The sequence below is a fragment of the Periplaneta americana genome, chromosome 6, assembly GCF_040183065.1.
Source record: "Periplaneta americana isolate PAMFEO1 chromosome 6, P.americana_PAMFEO1_priV1, whole genome shotgun sequence".
In the NCBI taxonomy this organism is placed as follows: domain Eukaryota; kingdom Metazoa; phylum Arthropoda; class Insecta; order Blattodea; family Blattidae; genus Periplaneta; species Periplaneta americana.
Window position 1 is genome coordinate 138,518,918 of NC_091122.1, and position 20,646 is coordinate 138,539,563.

General features: G+C 33.2%; 1 protein-coding gene across 1 annotated transcript in view; it reads left to right on the top strand.

Annotated features, from left to right (window-relative positions):
- LOC138701795 (transmembrane protein 104 homolog) overlaps positions 1-20,646 on the top strand; it is a 40,550-nt gene that overhangs the window by 7,220 nt on the left and 12,684 nt on the right. Inside the window, exons 3-8 of the mRNA XM_069829057.1 lie at positions 747-831; positions 4,668-4,793; positions 8,273-8,303; positions 15,577-15,676; positions 19,071-19,170; positions 19,260-19,353. Of these exons, the coding sequence (XP_069685158.1) occupies positions 747-831; positions 4,668-4,793; positions 8,273-8,303; positions 15,577-15,676; positions 19,071-19,170; positions 19,260-19,353 (536 nt within the window). The remainder of the gene's footprint in view (positions 1-746; positions 832-4,667; positions 4,794-8,272; positions 8,304-15,576; positions 15,677-19,070; positions 19,171-19,259; positions 19,354-20,646) is intronic.

The window sequence follows — 20,646 nt, forward strand, 5'->3', positions numbered from 1 at the left end:
GTGGTGTGGGATTGAGGACCATGCAAAGAATATTGTTAGTGAAGGAAAGAGGGTTTGTTTGGTATCATGCTTACAGTAATCAACGGCTAAGGTCATTATTGTCTTTTGATAATTTAAATTCTCTCCTGTGCTATTTGTATTGCACGTGCTCGTGAAGTACGATGTGGCAATGTTGTACGCTGCCTTGCTCTCTCTATCTGTCTCTCTCGATGCAAACGCTAGCAGACAACTGCCTTCCGAATTGCCGTCGACTCTAAGAAAATAAAATAGTTGTTAGTACAGTTCGATGTATTTTTAGTTTCTTAACATTTTTCCTTATAAGAATTTCCTGTGAAACGTAAAGGGAACATATTATTTACAAATAATTGCAGAGTATGTGTATGTGTCTATATAATATATATCGTCGCTTTTTGAGAATACTGTTGCAATGCATAAAACCTGTTTTGTACAGGAGAGTGTGTTTTAATTTTCTCACAACTTAATTTGTTTCCCATTAATAGTGATGCATCTGCCATCTAGCGGCAATTGGTATAACTTCCACATAAAAATTGATATTTTTTTTACCAATTCACATGAAAATCTCAGCTTTCGCTTTTTTTTTTTTTTAGTTACAACAGTATTCTGGAAAAATGATGATATGTATTTCGATACTGATAGTATTCTACAAAATATTATAATATTTTCATTTGAAACATATTAATTGTGAGGAGTTACACATTACAAACCTAATTCATTTTGCGTTTCAGCTACATCACGGTGACATTTGTGATAGAAACTATGGCTTCAGCTAATGCCATTGTGCAGTGGAAGCGTTTACAGCAGATGAAGAGGGTGAGTGAGGATAGTGACTAAGTGTGAAATCTTAAATAGAGGAAGCTCCAATCTATTTTGTAGACTCTGTTAATAATGGTAAAAAAAAAAAGAACTTAAGAGAGCAAAAGAGGAGAGTGATGTACTTTGGTTGTGATCCATTCCTTTGATTCATCTTGAAGACATGTAACTAGTCGGGAATAAAAAAGAACTGTGTAGTAGTAAATTAAACAGCAGGTCACTGGCATCGTTCAGATGGTAGCAAGTTGTAATAGAGATCTGAGTTTGGGTATTGGTTTGAATCCTGGTTGGATTGTTTTTGACATTATCCCAACTGTAGAGGACCCCATACACACAAAGACTTACCTTGAGGTAAATCTGCACAAACCTAAATCCAATGCAAATCTCGTATATGGGGGAGAAGTATAAAGACTTTTGGCCTTGAGGTGAGTCTCTAGACTTCTGTGACCCTTGAAATTTTTCTACTGCAATGCTTCCAAATTAAGTAGCCGAAAAATTGAACATAGGAATAGATGATAGTGGGAATATGTGGTCGAGATTTCATTGTTTCGTTTTAAGCAGTTGTCTGTAGCGAAATGGCAACAAACTATGAAAGTTCAGTTTTGAGGAACTATTCTCATGCATTTCTCTTAGAATTTATAGACATGTTCGTTTATATGTTACAACACTTACAACAGCTAAACTGTAGAGATACTATTTAAGACTGGTTTTAAGAAATGTCGAAGAAATGAATGTAGAACAATGGAGGAATAGTATTTCTTGAATGGTTGCATTACCCCATAAGAAATAATAGACTTCAATGACCTCTTATCGCTTCTTGGAAACTATAAGTCTAAAAGATAGGCCTAAGTATGGACAGTCATTCAATTCAGACATATCTTCTGGAAGTAAGTCTGTACAAATAAGTCTCCGATAAGCCTTTGCATGTATGGGGTCCTTATGGTGGATGTCAAGAAATCCCATGGTCATTGCTCAAACTTATCTCGAATTGGGGATGAGCAGGATCCGTCTGTGCTCATCTACATAACAAATAATGAAATTATTTGTCACATTTTATTGGCTTGAACGTTTTCGGCTCGAAGGAGGCATCTTCAGAAAATTATGACTGAGAAGAGTTGATACATATGTGATATGTGATACAATGTGAACAATAAGCAAGTTATGAGCCTCTGCGAAAAACAATTATGAACTCGAAATACAAAAAAGATAATTATTTTATAACTTATTAAACCCCGCTCAAATCATTTCATAAACACAACTTAGTTTAATAGCAACTGTTCCGTGCTCTTGCATCCATAATTCGCTACGCAAAGCTTGTAACCTGATATTATATTAATGTTATTATATTGAGCTTGTATAGGATTCAACAGTATTAAGCCTTACATAAGTACATTTCATTGCTATTGGTTTGTAATTTCCTATTATATATGTATCTTTTTGATCCACCTTTTGATACACATTTTATTCCGTATTACAGTTGAATTGTCTCCATTCAAGACACCATACTGGAGCCTAAGTCACAGATGGTTCAGCAAATCATAATCAGAAGAACATTTTGTATTTTAATATTTTATTGATCACAAGCTTATACAAGCTTTTATCCTTTTTTATCTTTTTAATCACTTTTGAGTTCATAATTGTTTTTAGCAGAGGCTCATAACTTGCTTTTTGTTCACATTGTAGCACATATCACGTATATATCAACTCTTATTTATATGAATTCTCAGGCATAATTTTCTGAAGATGGCTCCTTCGAGCCGAAAGCGTTCAAGCCAATAAAATGTGACAAATAATTTCATTATTTGTTATGTAGATAAGCATAGATGGATCCTGCGCATCCCAAATTCAATGTATTAGCTTATCGGTTCTCATCATGTCTCTTAAACAAACTTATCTCACCAAATACCATCTTGCTAATACCAATTTTAAGTAGTCTTCAGTATTCATTGGCCAACATAGAAAAAAAAAATTGAATACCTTACTTTTGTACTTTACTGAAACCTTCAGTTTTCTTGACAACAATTTCTTTCACATTGTCACAAAATGACGGTCTCTAATGCTGGAGAGAGCTAGTGATGACATCCTTTCTGTTCCTGGGTGTTAAACAGATATGTTTTAATTCTCTTCATTCCTGAGAATGACTTCTCTGCAGGTGGGGATAACTGAGCAACAATTATGCATTTTAGAAAGAAAACAACTACTAGGACTGATTCTGTCAAGTTTAATATTATCTATGCATTTCATGATCTTTCTGTAACTCACTCAACTCACTTAAAGTAGGAAAATCGATCAGAGTAATGGCCATGACTGTATTTTAAACTGGAGAACTCCTCGTCTAGGAATTGTTTAAAAAATTAGTTGGAGTTTGAGAATCTACAATATTAAATAATTTAAGTTTCGACATGTCAGCAAATTCATATGCAGTGTTTGTATTCATAACTTCAATAACGAATTATCAGCAGTTCGTAGTTTCATACCCTGTGCTATTTTATATTCATATTGCTAAGGAGCACTTTCAGTGTCTGCGGTTAAGGTTGCCAACTTTTTTTGAAGAAAATACGGGAGATTAAGAAATAGATAAAGTTTCACATAGAAAATTGATAAATTATTCCGTTCGGTTACTAAAAAACAACCTTATTCTACACTTCGGCAATTGGGCTTAAATTAAGAGTATTTTGAGACAAATTTTGTCTTGCGTAATACTTGAAGTCGACTGTAGTTTTCAGCTCTGATTTGATTAGATGTGTCATGCTCCTGTTTCGATCATCTGTTCAATTGTTCATGAGGTGAAACACCCTCTGTGTGTAAGCATTACTACTTGGAATGCTTAGAACAAAACTAGCCAGTTTTTTTCCAAACTTATAACATTGACATGGTTTCATTTTAAATGGGTGAACACTAAAACCCATTCTTGGCAAACATTACATTCCAAGAAGACTGCACATTTCAATGCATCTCTTGAACAACAAAATTAATCTTATAAACAATCATCATTCACGGCAAAATCAAATGTTTAGAATAATGATTTTTATATTATAAAAAAATAAGGGAGAAAAATGATCAAAGAGAAGGAAAATATGGGAGCTGGGAGACTTGAAAATTAGGGGCAAATACAGGATATCCCAGGAAATAGGGAGGGTTGGCAACCCTTGTCTGTGGTCGTGCTAACAGTTTCTGTCATGTGTCCTGAGAGATATCTCAAAATAATCTTTCGGAAAGTTACTTATCATTACCCCTATTTACATTAAAAATAGAAATAAAATATATACCTTATTTATAAACGTTCTACACGAAGTGTTATATCATTTTGGATTTCCTGGGTAAAGAAAATTTGCCTTCTCTTACACTTTTTTGTCTTGTACAATTTCAGTCTCTTCTGTGTTCACCCAGTCAGTCCTGACCAAACATCTGTGTTGCTTCATCTTTCTGCATATTATCTGTCTGGATCTTGGCCATGCACTGTGATGTTTTACTTTCTGTGAGCTGGATTGATTAAAAAATACAGCACACTAAGCTAGAAAATGGTGACTGTTCTTTTAATAGTCCCTCCCTTCTACTCACAAAATATATATTATATGTGATTATAAAGAAAAAAACGTTTTATTAGTAACACAGTAGTAGGTGGCAGACAGACACAGTTGGCTTCCAGTCCAACTCTTGCCTCTAAACCCACTGTGTGTCAGAAATATTGAAGAGCAAGAGAGTCAATGGCTTCATTGCCAAGAACTCAACATTAGTTAACAGCAATAATTTTAAGAATTGCTTCACAGAAAGGAATAAACTTTGCGAGCATTGCAATTATATTATAAGAATTTATCTATTCCACATTTTTTTAGGCATTACAAGCAGAATCCTTGGACGAGGATAGTGCTGAAGACACCCCTCTTTTTTCTCCTGACTCTGTGGAGAGGTTTCCACCTCAATCACACCGTTATTATGTTATTCAAGAGAAGATTGAAATGGTATGTAAAATTAATTATATCTTGCACATAGTACAGACTTTCTAATTTTATTTCTTAGTTAATAAATAATACAGCTATTTTACATAAATTTGTGTTAAATCGTTCATGACTACTTCTCTTGTGTTAGCATATTTACGATATGTTCACAACTATCCATAAACCAATGCTTTGGAAAAAGGCTACTTTCTATTTATTTGCATTCCTACTTAAAATTGTAAGTTTACTTTCTTTGTGATAGCCTAGATCATATATGTAACAGATAGGTCGGCCTTTTTGGCTTTGACGTTAACAACTTTTGTCAGGTTTACTATGCTGCCATCTATTGTTACATAAGGAGTCACGTCATAATTCCCATTTGAATTGCATTAGTGACTGTACTGCCAACTCGTGTTCGTTTACGGCGGACAGGTGGCGATCCTGGTGGTTGTTCTTGTCAAAGTGCTGCCGATTTTAACATAGTGATGAGTTATCTGTTACATATATGATCTAGGGTGATAATTAGTCTGTAGTACCTCCTTGGCTAGCATGTTGACTATATGTACAGTATGTATCAGGGTGTGGATGTAACTTACTTGTGTGCACCAAGAATTCACGGCATATTTCGTTAATGCTTTAGTACATTATCTTTATATTTAAATCTACATTTGAATGAGACCATAAACATAAACATGAGATTGACATGAAATGTAGGAATCATTACATTCACAATATGTTCATACAGCAAAGCCTTAATGTTGTAAAATTATAAGCTTGTAAACATAAGATTCACGTGAAAGCTAGGCACCATTTAGTTTACAATAAATTTATGTAGACAAAACTCGTCATTTTGTGCTAATTTTAAAATATAATATTTTTTGCCAAAAGTCTGTACATAGAATAATAGAGTGGCAAGTGGATTGTCTAAAACTACTTTTCAATATGAAAGAATATACTAAGAATTTATGTTTTCGTAACAGTTTCAGATTGATTTTTGTTAGTATCATAGTTTATTCTTTGTCTGTGCGTGATGAGAAAGTAACAAGAAATACCTTCATCATTCCTGAAAATAGAACAAAAATTGTGTTGCTGATGTAATTTATTACTAATTTGAGATAATACCATTCATATTTTCATATGTCTTATTGCTATCTCAAGGAACATGTCTATTTGTACCACCAACAATTTGTCCTAGTTCTAAATGTAGCATGTTGAAGAGGCCAGATTTGTATCAGTAGAATAAAATTACCAAAAATGTATAATACATTGCTATATTAAGAGATAGCATGATACTATTTTCTCACTTCTTCTGTGCTTATAAACCTTGTAAGAAAAGGTGTAAGTATATTTTATAAAATTATAAATTTTTGAATTTATAGCAAACATGTTCTTAAAAATAGCATTTTATAACATTGTTTTGTTATTTTATGTATTTCGGGAAAGTAAGTGAAAATAAGGTATATAAATGACCTTTGAAGACATTTGAACTGTGTATGTTGCCAGTAACTCGAGTTTTTTAGTTTTTATCTTTTTAATTTTGTTTTCCAGTAAGTGATAATTCAATTCAATTCAATTCAATTTATTTGGCCATTAGATATACAGTTTTAAGCTGCGTCAGAACACATTGAAAAAAAAAAACATATAAATACATTTTAAAAAACACTAATAACAGAAACAGTAAAATTTAAGTAATACAATGAAAACATGAAATAATTTGAAACTTTTAAATTGAAGAAAACTAACTAAATTGCAATTAAAACTTATTTATTAAAATACAATTTCATACAAATTTGTGTTGAAAAACTCAGCAACAGAATAAAAGGGATTATTTAATAACCAATTGTAAAGTCTAGTTTTGAAACTACTGATTGGTAATTTATAATATTGACTTGGGAGCTTATTATATAATTTCATCCCTATAATTAAAAAGTTTGTATTGCTCTTGTGTAATCTACAATATGGAATATTAATTTGTTCACTATTTCTAATTTCATGATCATGTATATTGGCCACTAATGAGTAATTGTCGATATTTTGTCTAGTGTAAAGTACTAGATCATATATATACAAATTTATTATTGTTAAAATCCGTGATTGTCTGAAAAGTGGCCGACAATGTTCCAGATAATTTGATTTACATAAAATTCTAATGGCCTTCTTTTGTAAAATCAAGATGCTTCCAATTTTGGTTCCATTTCCCCAGAAAATTAGGGCATATCGAATTATCGACTGAAAGAAAGAAAAGTAGGCACATCTTAAATAATTTTGAGAAACGCAAGTAGTTAATTTCTTTAGCAAATATAAAACTCTTGATAGCTTTGTGAATATGTACTTGATGTGCTTATCCCATGTTAAACTGGAGTCTATAAAAAGTCCCAGAAATTTTGTGTAGTTGAGTTTGTTGTCCTTATTTATTAGATAGTTTAGGCTGAAAGTTAAGTTGATGGTTTTTTCTTGATTAAGCAAGAAGCCATTAGATTCAAACCATAAAGCCATCTGTGATAGAGTGTCGTTGTTGAGAGCATGTAATTGATTTAGAGCAGAGGAAGAACATAGGAAAGTAGTGTCATCTGCATACATAATTGTTATTGCTTTAATGAATTCTAGAAGGTCATTTATTGCTATTAAAAATAATAGGGGACCAATTATTGACTAGTAAACTTCAGCAGTTCGTGTACTTATGCTTTGTTGCATGCATTCCCATCATTATAGCATCATTGTAGTGATGTCTCCCTCTCACCATCCAACACAACCACAAATGGAGTTGGTGTGTCAGTACTATGAATTCAAATGGATTGCGATAATATTCAAAGGCTTACAGTTTTATCTAGGGAATTCAGGGTGTAATTTACATTATATGCATTTGATCACACAGTTATTTGTTGAGGGCGACTCATTTTGCTATAACAAGTATGACTGTGACACTGATTGAACGTTCCTTTTGAAATTCAACAGGAAATGGCTGTTACTGTAATTTAAAAATCAACAGTCGAAATATTACAAACAGCTGGTGCTTCCCTTCATTCCTGCCTGGGAACTACATGTCTGTGTCAGAGAATATCAGAGTTAGTTTCTCTGTCCACATGCTCTGTACCAGACGAAAGCAAAGATCAGTATTGTGCATGTGCAGTTCACTTTAAGCCAGACGCCACAAAAACGAAGTTTCTAGCCGTGTCCTTAGGACGAAACAAAATCTTAAAAATTTATTCAAATTGAAATTAATAAAATATTATGCATTCTTTGAAATTGCTCGTATTTCACTGAAAATACAATGTATCTTAGTAATATCTACTTATAGCATTAGTTTCCAAAAATAAAACTTGCTTCAAAGGGTGTAATTGTGATGAAATATAAAACAAACTGGAAAAGAAGCAAAAAGCACCCTTTTTATTTTATCGCATTTATCGCAATTGCAATATTTTCATGCTTCTGCTTATAAGTTAAGAATGATATAAAAGTAAAATATCATTATTATCATTAATAATGAATTCTTTTACTTGCAGGGTCAGATGGCTTCCCTCTTTTTTAACAGACGTAAGTTAACTTTCATAATTCATATAATTTGGTATCACTTCTCCACTGAAACGGTACATCTTGTCATTTATTGTGATTTAAGCTATAATATCACTCCTGATTAAATGTTGTCCGCCATATGAAGAAGACGTAGATTGCATAGATCCAGGTTTTCAAATCAGTCTCGTCAATATGAGGAGTTATTATTTTTAAACGATACATGTATTCATTGATTCGAAAATTTGGAAGTGAGATTCATCATGTTTGAGTTGAAACTGCAGTAGCAGGAGCTGTGTAAGACGATGTTAAGTGCTGTAATTACATTTTTTAACTGTCAGTGAATTAATAATAAATCCAAAAGCAAGAGTGTATTGAATTAGACATTCCTGTTTTTTTTTTTATCGCTGTAGAAATTATGTACAGTCAAAATGGAACATAATGGATGACCAATGCAAGTTTTGATGATTTTATATATTTGTCCGATAACTTTATTCAACCAATGTGGAAATCACATTTAAAGCACTCAAACTCTATAGTTGAAGTGTGCTCTACTGACATTATATTGAAATTATGATGGAAATTTAATCTCTTACAAATGTCTCGTGAGGATAGGTGACAGACAGCTGTTCGTATTAATGATCTTTTAATTAAGTATGACTTTTGTCTTCACCATAACTTCCAAAACAATGCCAGACTTCACTTCTGTAAAATGAATACCGGTATCGTAGGTGAAAGAATGACTATAGTGTGGTGCTTAGAAATTCATCTCCTGCCAGTTCTGCTCTCTTAACAGCAGATAGCTCCACATCTCTGTATCCAAAATACTTTCATGAATTATAGATCAGTTTAACTTTTAATAATATTCTAGAATTGTCAGTTACTTACAGAAATTTGTTGTTTTCTAATGCCAGGCGTTTGACAATAAAGTCATTTGACCTCTAGCACTCCAATATTTTTCAAAGATATTATCATGGTCAGCCACTGAAGCACAGAGTTTGAGGTGTTTCGAATCCATTTCTTGGTTTGAGTTGCACAATGGGCAGTTAGGGGACTGATATATTCCAATTCTATGCAGGTGTTTGGCCAAACAATCATGGCCTGTTGCCAATCTAAATGCAGCTACAGACGATTTTCGTTGAAACCAATAAAAGTTACATATGAACTCATTAAACGTGTCTTTCAATCTAAACTGTCTTTGTGTATAAATTAAAGAAGCTAAAACAATATTACAGTGTAATATCAAAAGCAAAAGAAGATCAGAAAGACCAATTAAGAGATGACGTGAACAGACCTTGGAGTCGGAACAGGTCAGAATTGGTCAAAACCATGAAGAAGATGATGATGATTGAAGAAGCTATTTGTATATAAGTAATGTCCAAATTCATTTTCAACCATTTTATTTCTGAGTAAGGAGATCTACATCGCAAAATGATTACTTTCTGTATGATGTGATGATAAACAAGGTTGAAAGCTAGTAAAAGTGAATTTTGTGATAGATGACAAGGAGTTAATTACACAGGCTTGCGCTGAAAAAATAAAAAAAAAAATTTAGCTCTCCTTTATGTATTTTTGTGTGCTGAAACCAGAAACGACATAAAAAATGGCACATCATGCACCTTTTTTACACAAAACTATGTTTCATGTCTCATATTATTAATATAAGAATTGTATTCCAATGGATATCATCCCATTGTGGAATCCTGGGAAACGAGAATGCAGATGCTATAGCAAAGAAGGGCAGCACTGCTACTTACAGACCTGTTACTAAATCTACGTATTACTCTGTGAAAAGATTTATTAAATCTACATACTTGCAATTTGGGAAAAGGAAATTGTACCAGAACAATGGAAGGAGTCCATAATCGTACCAATTTTTAGGAAGGGGGACAAGACTAACTGTAGTAACTTTCGGGGAATATCACTTTTGTTGACGTCGTACAACATTTTGTCAAATATTCTTTTGAGAAGATTAACTCCATATGTAGATGAAATTATTGGGGATCATCAGTGTGGTTTCAGGCGTAATAGATCGACTATTGATCAGATTTTTGTATTCTACAGATATTGGAGAAAAAATGGGAGTATAAGGGTACAGTACATCAGTTATTCATAGATTTCAAAAAGGCGTATGACTCGGTTAAGAGAGAAGTTTTATATAATATTCTTATTGAATTTGGTATTCCCAAGAAACTAGTTCGATTAAAATGTGTCTTAGTGAAACTTACACCAGAGTCCATATAGGCCAGTTTCTATCTGATCTTCTTCCAATTCACTGCGGGCTAAAGCAGGGAGATGCACTATCACCTTTACTTTTTAACTTCGCTCTAGAATATGCCATTAGGAAAGTTCAGGATAACAGAAAGGGTTTGGAATTGAACGCATTACATCAGCTTCTTGTCTATGCGGATGACGTGAATATGTTAGGAGTAAATCCTCAAACGATTAAGGAAAACACGGAAATTCTACTTGAAGCAAGTAAAGAGATAGGGTTGGAAGTAAATCCCGAAAAGACTAAGTATATGATTATGTCTCGTGATCAGAATATTGTACGAAATGGAACTATAAAAGTTGGAGATTTATCCTTCGAAGAGGTGGAAAAATTCAAATATCTTGGAGCAACAGTAACAAATATAAATGACACTCGGGAGGAAATTAAACGCAGAATAAATATGGGAAATGCCTGTTATTATTCGGTTGAAAAGCTTTTGTCATCCAGTCTGCTGTCAAAAAATCTGAAAGTTAGAATTTATAAAACAGTTATATTACCGGTTGTTCTTTATGGCTGTGAAACTTGGACTCTCACTTCGAGAGAGGAACAGAGATTGAGGGTTTTTGAGAATAAGGATCTTAGGAAAATATTTGGGGCTAAAAGGGATGAAGTTACAGGAGAATGGAGAAAGTTACACAATGCAGAGCTGCACGCATTATATTCTTCACCTGACATAATTAGGAACATTAAATCCAGACGTTTGAGATGGGCAGGACATGTAGCACGTATGGGCGAATCCAGAAATGCATATAGAGTGTTAGTTGGGAGGCCAGAGGATAAAAGACCTTTGGGGAGGCCGAGACGTAGATGGGAAGATAATATTAAAATGGATTTGAGGGAGGTGGGATATGATGATAGAGACTGGATTAATCTTGCACAGGATAGGGACCAATGGCGGGCTTATGTGAGGGCGGCAATGAACCTCCGGGTTCCTTAAAAGCCAGTAAGTAAGTAAGTAAGTACATACTTGGACTTCAACAAACAAAATTTGATAACACAATCTCAAGGGAAAAAATGGAACTCTCTGCATCATAATCCACAGTTAATTCCCGATTTACCACGAAAATCGTTTGTAGCTGCATTTAGATTGGCAACAGGTCATGATTGTTTGGCCAAACACCTGCATAGAATTGGAATATATCAGTCCCCTAACTGCCCATTGTGCAACTCAAACCAAGAAATGGATTCGGAACACCTCAAAATCTGTGCTTCAGTGGCCGACCATGATAATATCTTTGAAAAATATTCGATTGCAAGAAGTCAGATGACTTTATTGTCAAACACCTGGCATTAGAAAACAACAACAACATATTATTAATATGCTAGTGATTTTGTTGCATCCATAATGCAGTGCTCTAATGTAAAATTTTGTATAAAACTGTTGATGAGGATCAGAAACATAATCTAGAAGGGTGTGTGATGTAGAGAATGAAAATCCTGAAGAGTTCATCATTTTTGAACTCAATGATGTAATAAGAGATTTAGGATTACCCAAGGAAAAAGCTAAGCTTTTATGCTCCAGATTAAAATAAAATGAATAATGCTAACACCAGTAACATTTCTTCATTGGTACAGGAGTAGAGAAGAATAATTTACGCCCTACTCATCATAAGAGGGTACCTTAGCAGATATTTCTGTTTTGATACAAAAGTTTAATGTTGAGTACGAAGTGGATAAATGGAAACTTTTATCGATGCCTCCAAAAGAAGTCTGAAAGCAGTGATCAGTGCTTTTCACAATGGCAACAAGTATGTTTCATCACCTGTTGATCATTCAGTACACCTTAAAGAAACTTACGAGAATCTTGAACTGGTTTTTACAAAGATAAAATATAAAGATCACAACTGGATGATCTGTGGAGATCTGAGAGAGTTGGTCAGCAGGCTAGGTATACTAAATTTCCATATTTCCTCTGTGAATGGGACAGCAGAGCAAGTACAGTCATTGGGAACAAAAACACTGGCCACAAAAAACATCTCTTGAACCTCACACAGGAGGAAAGGCAACAAACGCAACTTCACCACGAAGAGAAAAAGCCAGTATAAAGCATTTGACTAAATGTGAATTGTTCATTATGACAGTTTAATAGTTTTTGTAAAATATACCTTTAATATTTGCCACAGGATGTTTCACTTCATCACTTTCCTATATTCAATTCACTAACACTACATTCACATTGCTAAAAGTGATAATAGAAGAAAAAGCACTGATTCAATATGAAAAACTTATTAGATTGGCATTCATACAGTCCTCTCTGTAGATTGAAAACTCAAAAAAGTTTCATATCCATTGTTCAAGAATTAAAACAGAAAATCAATATCCCGAATTTAAAAGAAAACCTACAAATTAAACCAAACCCTTTAACTCTATTAAATATAGAATATAATCTAAATTTAACAGAAGAAATACTAAAATCAGAAGTAAACACTGAAATACTAAAACAATAGTCTTTAGCGACAATTAATATTAGGTATCCTCCACAAAACTGGCTTCATTTATACATTAACGGATCCTTGATCTCCAGAGAACAAGGTACCGGTGCAGGTGTTACATGCTGTCTCTTCTCACTTTATAGATCTCTTGGGTATGGAACAACAAGTTTTGATGGAGAAATCATTGCAGTAAGTGAAAGTCTCAGGAATCTTCTATGCCACATCAATAAATTTAAAAATGCAGTTATATTGTCAGTCTCCAAAGCAGCTATTCTATCAATAGTCTCTAAACACACACCTTCATCTCAGACAGCAGAAATAACTAAAATGCTCTCTCAATTAATATCACTCAATAAAAGAATTGTATTCCAATGGATACCATCCCATTGTGGAATCCTGGGAAACGAGAATGCGGATGCTTTAGCAAAGAAGGGCAGCACTGCTACTTACAGACCTGTTACTAAATCTACGTATTACTCTGTGAAAAGATTTATTAAATCTACATACTTAGACTTCAACAAACAAAATTTGCTAACACAATCCCAAGGGAAAAAATGGAACTCTCTGCATCAAAATCCACAGTTAATTCCTGTTTTGCCACGAAAATCGTCTGTAGCTGCATGTAGATTGGCAACAGGCCATGATTGTTTGGCCAAACACCTGCATAGAATTGGAATATATCAGTCCCCTAACTGCCCACTAACTAACTAAAACCAAGAAATGGATTCGGAACACCTCAAAATCTGTGCTTCAGTAGCTGGCCATGATAATATCTTTGAAAAATATTGGAGTGTAAGAGGTCAGATGACTTTATTGTCAAACGCCTGGCATTAGAAAACAACAACAACAACAACATTGCTAAAAGTGCCAATGCATGTTCCGGTAAAATGGTACGTAATAGGGAAAATCTGAGCTCAGTTTGGATTCAGCACCCCAAGAAACCATAAATGTAGCATAAATTTTAGAAAAGTTTTTATGACCCTTAATTTTGCAGACCTGTGTTATTTTAGTTGCTGCATGACTGCATAACACATGGTCTTCTTCAAAATACCCACTAACCAACCACTAGCAATTAATTCAGTATTACATCAAGGACAACTGCAAGCTGATAAGCAAAACTTTCCAGAATTAGCCCAGTAAGTTATGTGTCAGAAAGAGGGAGTAACGAAAGGTGAGATATTGTATGTAAGCTTTAGAGTGATAACCCCAGTGAAGACAAGGGACACATTTTCTGTTTTTTACAAATACTAATAAACATGAATCGAAAAAAAAATCCCACAAAAAACGTTTTATGCTATATCTGAGCACAATAAATGGAGGTATTTTATAAAGGGATTAGACAGAAAAGTCCGTATTACATAAGATAATGTAATAAAATGGGCAAGTCTTACCAGAGTTCACCACACCATATATGTATATATCGTATATATCGATGTGTGTGTGTGTTAATCTAGGATATCTGTGGAAAAAGTGTTATACTTAAGGAGAATATATTTATTTTTCATGACAAATTTATATATTAAGAGATATAAGCTTTTTCAGTAGTCAGTATGGGATAGTACTAAAACGGGCATTTGTTGTTGTTGTTTAGTCAACTGTCTGTCCGAAGACAGGTCTGAACCTCATAAGTGACACCAGTAAGGCATCACTCATGAGGCAACAAAGCCAGGAGATAATGGGGTAGTGTGGCCAGATCCTTTTCTCCTCCATTGCATACATCGCTGGCTACTATTTCATACCTTAGTGCCAAGTATAACATCCCTCTCTTCAATTGGTTTACTTTTTGATTCTCGGGGTTCCTTACCAAAATTTACGTATACATTTTTAGAACAATAAATTATCAGTACCATCTTTTGAAATTCAAAAAATCATCACTCTCATTCTTAAAGCTTTCTTGTAGATTGTACAATTTCATTTATACCATGCAGGTCTTAATTAAGAATATGTCATATGCCAATTTTAACTAAAATCTTTTATTTGAAGGGTTCAGAGCCATAGTGGGCCAAGCGCCATTTATTAAAAACTGAGAAAGCAAGGGTTAAAGTTAAGTGAATACCATAGTTTAATGAAGATTGACATATCATTTAGTTTTAATGTGTATACTTTATATTACTTGCTATATGTTTCCATTGAATTATGGTAATAACTTCATTTTAACCCTTGTTTTCTAATGTTTTAGTAAATAGCGCTTGGCCCACTATGGTTCTGAACCCTTCATTTATAAGTTTCAATTTAAGCTTATATTTTAAGATTTTATTTTATGATTGATATCAATGGTGCTTAATTATTACAATTTATTTTTACAACAGTATTCATCTTTAATTCATTTTATTATTGCTAATAATTTCGGGATCCTCGTGGTCATCCTTAATTGAGGCTGGGCAATAATTTATTTATCTATTTATTCATTTTTTACACTAATCAGTCTTCAGATGTATAGAAGGAATTATTCTTCCTCCTGACACATAATGTCAAGTGAGATGTACTGCCTGATAATAGATGTATATCAGCCAACAGGCGTCTAATGTATCACATTGTTATGTCTCCTTATTAGCATTATATTATTTCTTGATGTAATATCTGTGTGTTACAGTTGGACGATCATTGTTCTTCATATGCATTGTGATTTATTTGTATGGTGATCTATCCATTTATGCAGCGGCAGTAGCAAAATCACTCATGGAGGTTGCTTGGTGAGTTTTATGTTACATTAAATAATTATATGAATACTGTAAGACTAGTAAGCTCTAGATAATATAATATTATTAATAAAGGGAAGATGTAATCTTATGTGCATGCTGTGGTGTCATTATAATTTTTTAATTACTGGTTCTCTCCACTAATAACAGCAAATTTTATAATTTTAATATAAAAAAATATTAAATAAGGTATATATTATTATTTTAATGTACCGAAGTACATATGATATTTCCATGCAGATATTCTGCGTCATCATACAATGAAAGAGTAATGGAACGGAGAAAAATTCTCTCCAGCGCCGGGAGTTGAACCCGGGTTTTCAGCTCTACGTGCTGATGCTTTATCCACTAAGCCACACCGGATACCACCCCGGTGTCGGACAGAATCGTCTCAGATTAAGCTCCAATTCTTGGGTTCCCTCTAGTGGCTGCCCCCCTGCACTACGTCATAGATGTCTATGAACGTAGGATGAGTGCACCTCAGCACATGTGTGGACTTCGGTATCCGGTGTGGCTTAGTGGATAAAGCATCAGCACGTAGAGCTGAAAACCCGGGTTCAAATCCCGGCGCCGGAGAGAATTTTTCTCCATTCCATTACTCTTTCATCGTATTAAATAAGGTGATAATAAGGTAATAATATCTGTCAACATCATGATATTATTTTAATCATCTGAAGATGCATCTGCACGTGCACTTAAACTACCTACTGTTACATAAAATTAATTTTATATTAATTATTTAGCACATCACCACTACTTCATAGCAACTCCATATTTCATTTCTGCTCTAGGGAAAATATAATATGGCGTTGCTATGAAGTGATGGTGATGGATTGAACATTTACCGATTTAACCTTTCAATTTCTGAAACATAAGCACTGTATCATATATTTCATTTTTTTTTAGACGTACTTGTACCACACTTTAATGCTTTATTGCACTACACTGATTTTTCTCTGTGAATTAAATTGAAATAGAAGTGCAACATAAATGATACCAAATACTATCTGCCCAGTGATAAATAATGCGTTCAGTATTGTCAAAACTCTTAATAAAAAAATAATTTATTTCATTAAAATGGAATAAACAGGCGTAGGTAAATAATAAAAGAGGAAAATGAAATACTTATCTTGTTAATGTGCTTGATAGTGTATTTTGTAGTTGAAAGTTCATGTACATTCTTAAAATTATGTTTTTGAATACTATGTTTCATTGTTGTGTATGCGTTATTAGCATTGGAAGAGAAAAGGGCATTCGACTGCCGAAGTAATCACAGATGGATTACAACATTGGAGGCATATCATATTTTTGTCTTGACTGGTGCACATTTGGGTAGAAAATAATACTGTAATAGTAATAACACCTTATTTTCTCGAATACCCTGCACCCTCGAATAACCCGCGTACCCCACTTTTGGGGGGGAGGGGGGAAAGGCTTAATAATAAATAAAAAAATAAATACAAATTACAAGCATAAAACTTTTAACAAATGTATTCACGACAAATTAAAAACAATTAAATACAAAATATAGTTCAATTAACAATAAATTTTATCCTGGAACAGAATCCTCCAGTTTCTTGACGCAACTTTCACTTAGGGCTACATCAAATTTACAGGCTGTGGCATGTTCCTCTGTATTTTTGGTAACTTTAAGTTTTTCGTTGCAAGTGAAGGATCGCAGTTTCATACCTTTAGTGGCACTCATTTTCAGAATTGAGAATATAAATGTTAACAATTGAAATACCCATGTGGAAAGATAATGGCATGTGCTATCACCATAGGAATTGTGTGCGAGGAAAATCGCGCACTGTTGCTAACTTCATTTCGAATAAACCATGTACCCGTATTTTTTACTTGTATAATTGGAAAAAAAGTGCGCTGGATTTTCGAGAAAATACAGTAAATATGATCGCTTCGAATTCTATTGTCATTTATTTTTGCATTATGTTTACTACAGTGTTAAAAGCTGGGAGAATTTCGTCTTATACTGTATTAATGTTCTTCCTTTCTGTAAAATAGTTAATGTTTTAAACTTAAAACATTTAACAAGTGGTTCTGTGAACTGAGGCAAATTTAACAATTCTTTGTTCAATATCTGGCCTATAGAAAATGTTTTTTGAGAACTGTTTCAATTGCTATAATTTGTCTATCAGAATTATTTGCATATGACCATAAGGGTATGTATTGGGAGAACAATTTATTGGCATTATACTCATACACCTGTACTTGCTTGTTATTTAATAGTGAGACATCTGTGTATATCATTACCAATCATTTTGTGAGTACCATTCTTTAAGGTTTAAGTGCTATAGAATATGTAATTTTGGTGGGTCGTGAGAATTGCTGATTGGTCCCAATAAATGTATGTGATTCTCTATTTGTTAGTATTGTAAGAGATAATGTTAATTGCCATACAAATTCTGCTCTTTCTGATACGTTGTACGCAATTTATCTATGTATTGAGTTCAGTATGGGGTTTTAAGTAGTTTGTATTTGTTGCTGAACAGAACAATTTGTATTGGATTGTTTTCAGTTTTTCAGTTAGGATTAAAGGGTTTACAGTCTGCCATTATTGGCAGGTTATTTGGGATCGATATATTTACTTTCTTATTTGATTGCATGATAAGTGACTCAATTTATGTGTTTTTTATATTCAAGAAAATTAACTACGTAAAAACAAGAATATTATTAGTAACATGGTAAATAATGGATTCATTTTGAAATGCATGAACCTATGGTGACAATTTAATGTCGGTGCATAATAATATATAACATATAATGGTGTATATCTAAGAGATGTAATTTGGAAAAATAAATACATGAAAATAGAAAGCAAGATCAGAATATATAAAACGTGTATAAGGCCAGTATTATCATATGCAACTGAAACTCGAGCAAAAAAAAAAAAAAATGCAAAAATGATGGCAACAACAGAAATGAGGACATTACGAAATATTGCTGGCATTACGTTATATGACAGACAGACGAATGATGAGATTAGGGAAAAATGTGGAGTGCAGGACGTGACAAAATGGATCAAGACTAGAAGAAAAGAGTGGCGGGATCATGTATTAAGGATGACGGAAGACCGACTCCCGAAAATCGCAATGAAAGGAAAGTTGGACACCCCAAGGCCTTTGGGACGACCCCTTAAACGGTGGAAGGAAAGTTGGACACCAACATCGGATTAAGACAGCAAAGTTGGAAAATACAGGATTTATCCTAAAACACGAGGAAGAAGAAGACGATATAATGGTGTATTGTTTATTTATCATGCATTTGGATTTGAATTTCATTAGTGAAAACTCTCGAGTGTTCAGAGAGAAATGTTTTTACATAATTTTTATTTGTTTTGTTTCTAATAAAATTTATTTTTTATTTTTTGCAGCTCATACAATAGCTCTAGTACATCCATACTACAGCCCGACACAGATGTCTGTTGGGAAGATGTGGATTTAACACGTATTGGTGCATACCGAATGTTCCTTGTAAGTGGACTGTATAAAAGTTTATGAAATACATTAATATGTGATTAAAAGTAAGTTCTGCAATGTTTTTATGGTATATTTTTTCTTAGGGAGTCTTCCTCGCCACATTGGGCCCATTTGCTTTCTTTGATGTTCAAAAGACTAAATATTTGCAGATGTTCAGCACCATCCTACGTCAATTAGGTAAGTTGCAGCATGTATTTATATCTGCTAGTAGGAAACAAAAATATGTGAAATATTTAATCACATGATTTTTATTTTTAGTTGTCATCCTTCTTGAATGTAAGTGATTTGTATTATGTGGTCTTAATGTTAATATTATTATTCTTTGACAGATATACATGTTTTGTGTTTAATAGCGACTGTCAGACATTGAATAACTCCTGATGTTGAAAATTGACGGTGTTCTGTTCAAACCTCCCACATTTTAATTAATCATTGCTAACAAGATATACCAAATTATGGAATGAGAATGGTATTAAAAGAAAGTGAAACTCAAAGAATTTTCATTTAATGAACTTGAAGTTTGATTGTTCACTCACTGTGTTGTGCCACAGTCGTATAAAGCAAAATGGCGACCCACAGCAGTGCACACAATCTGTATTCTGATATCCAGACACAAAATCAATCACTACAGTGCAAAGAAATTATCGGAGAGAATATGGAAGAGATGCACTTGATGGGAGAACCATTAAATGGTGTGAGAAGTTTCTGGTGACTGAAAGTATTAAAAAATAATGACATGTTGACGAGAACCTCCGGTAATTTTACTTAATGTTTTCTTTTTCTTTTTATACATAAATATGCCTGTAAATTTTTATGAAACAATATAAAGTAATGAGAGTTATGTTGTACATGTTTATTATTATTATTATTATTATTATTATTATTATTATTATTATTATTATTATCATTATTATTATCATCATCATCATCATCATCATCATCATCATCATCATCATCTTCTCTGGTCTGCAGATGCATAAAGATTGCCAATTTGCATGCCAATAATTTAGATCCATTTAATGTATAGTACTATTTACTTTATCGATATTGTATGTCACTTTGTTCTTATTAATCTATTGTGTATTTTGTTAGTATTGTATGTATTTATTTACTCTCGTCATCATTTATATTACATTGTTTTTTATATTGATTTTAATATTTTGTCTTTTTGTATTCTTGTCTATTGTATTGTTTTGTACTGTGCTGAACTTTAATTGGCCTCTGGCTGCTATACAGCATATAAATATTAATAATAATAAATAAATAAATTATTAATGCAGCTAAGACCCAGGCCATAATCATCGGAGCCAAGAGACTGCTGAACATTTTGAATGTTAGTCAAATTCCAGCCATTATGCTTAATAATATTGAAATTTCTTCTCACCTATCGTGAAAAATCTAGGAATATATTTTGATAACGAATTAAGTTGGAATTACCAAGTAAAGCACACTTGTAAAAAAATCTGCTGT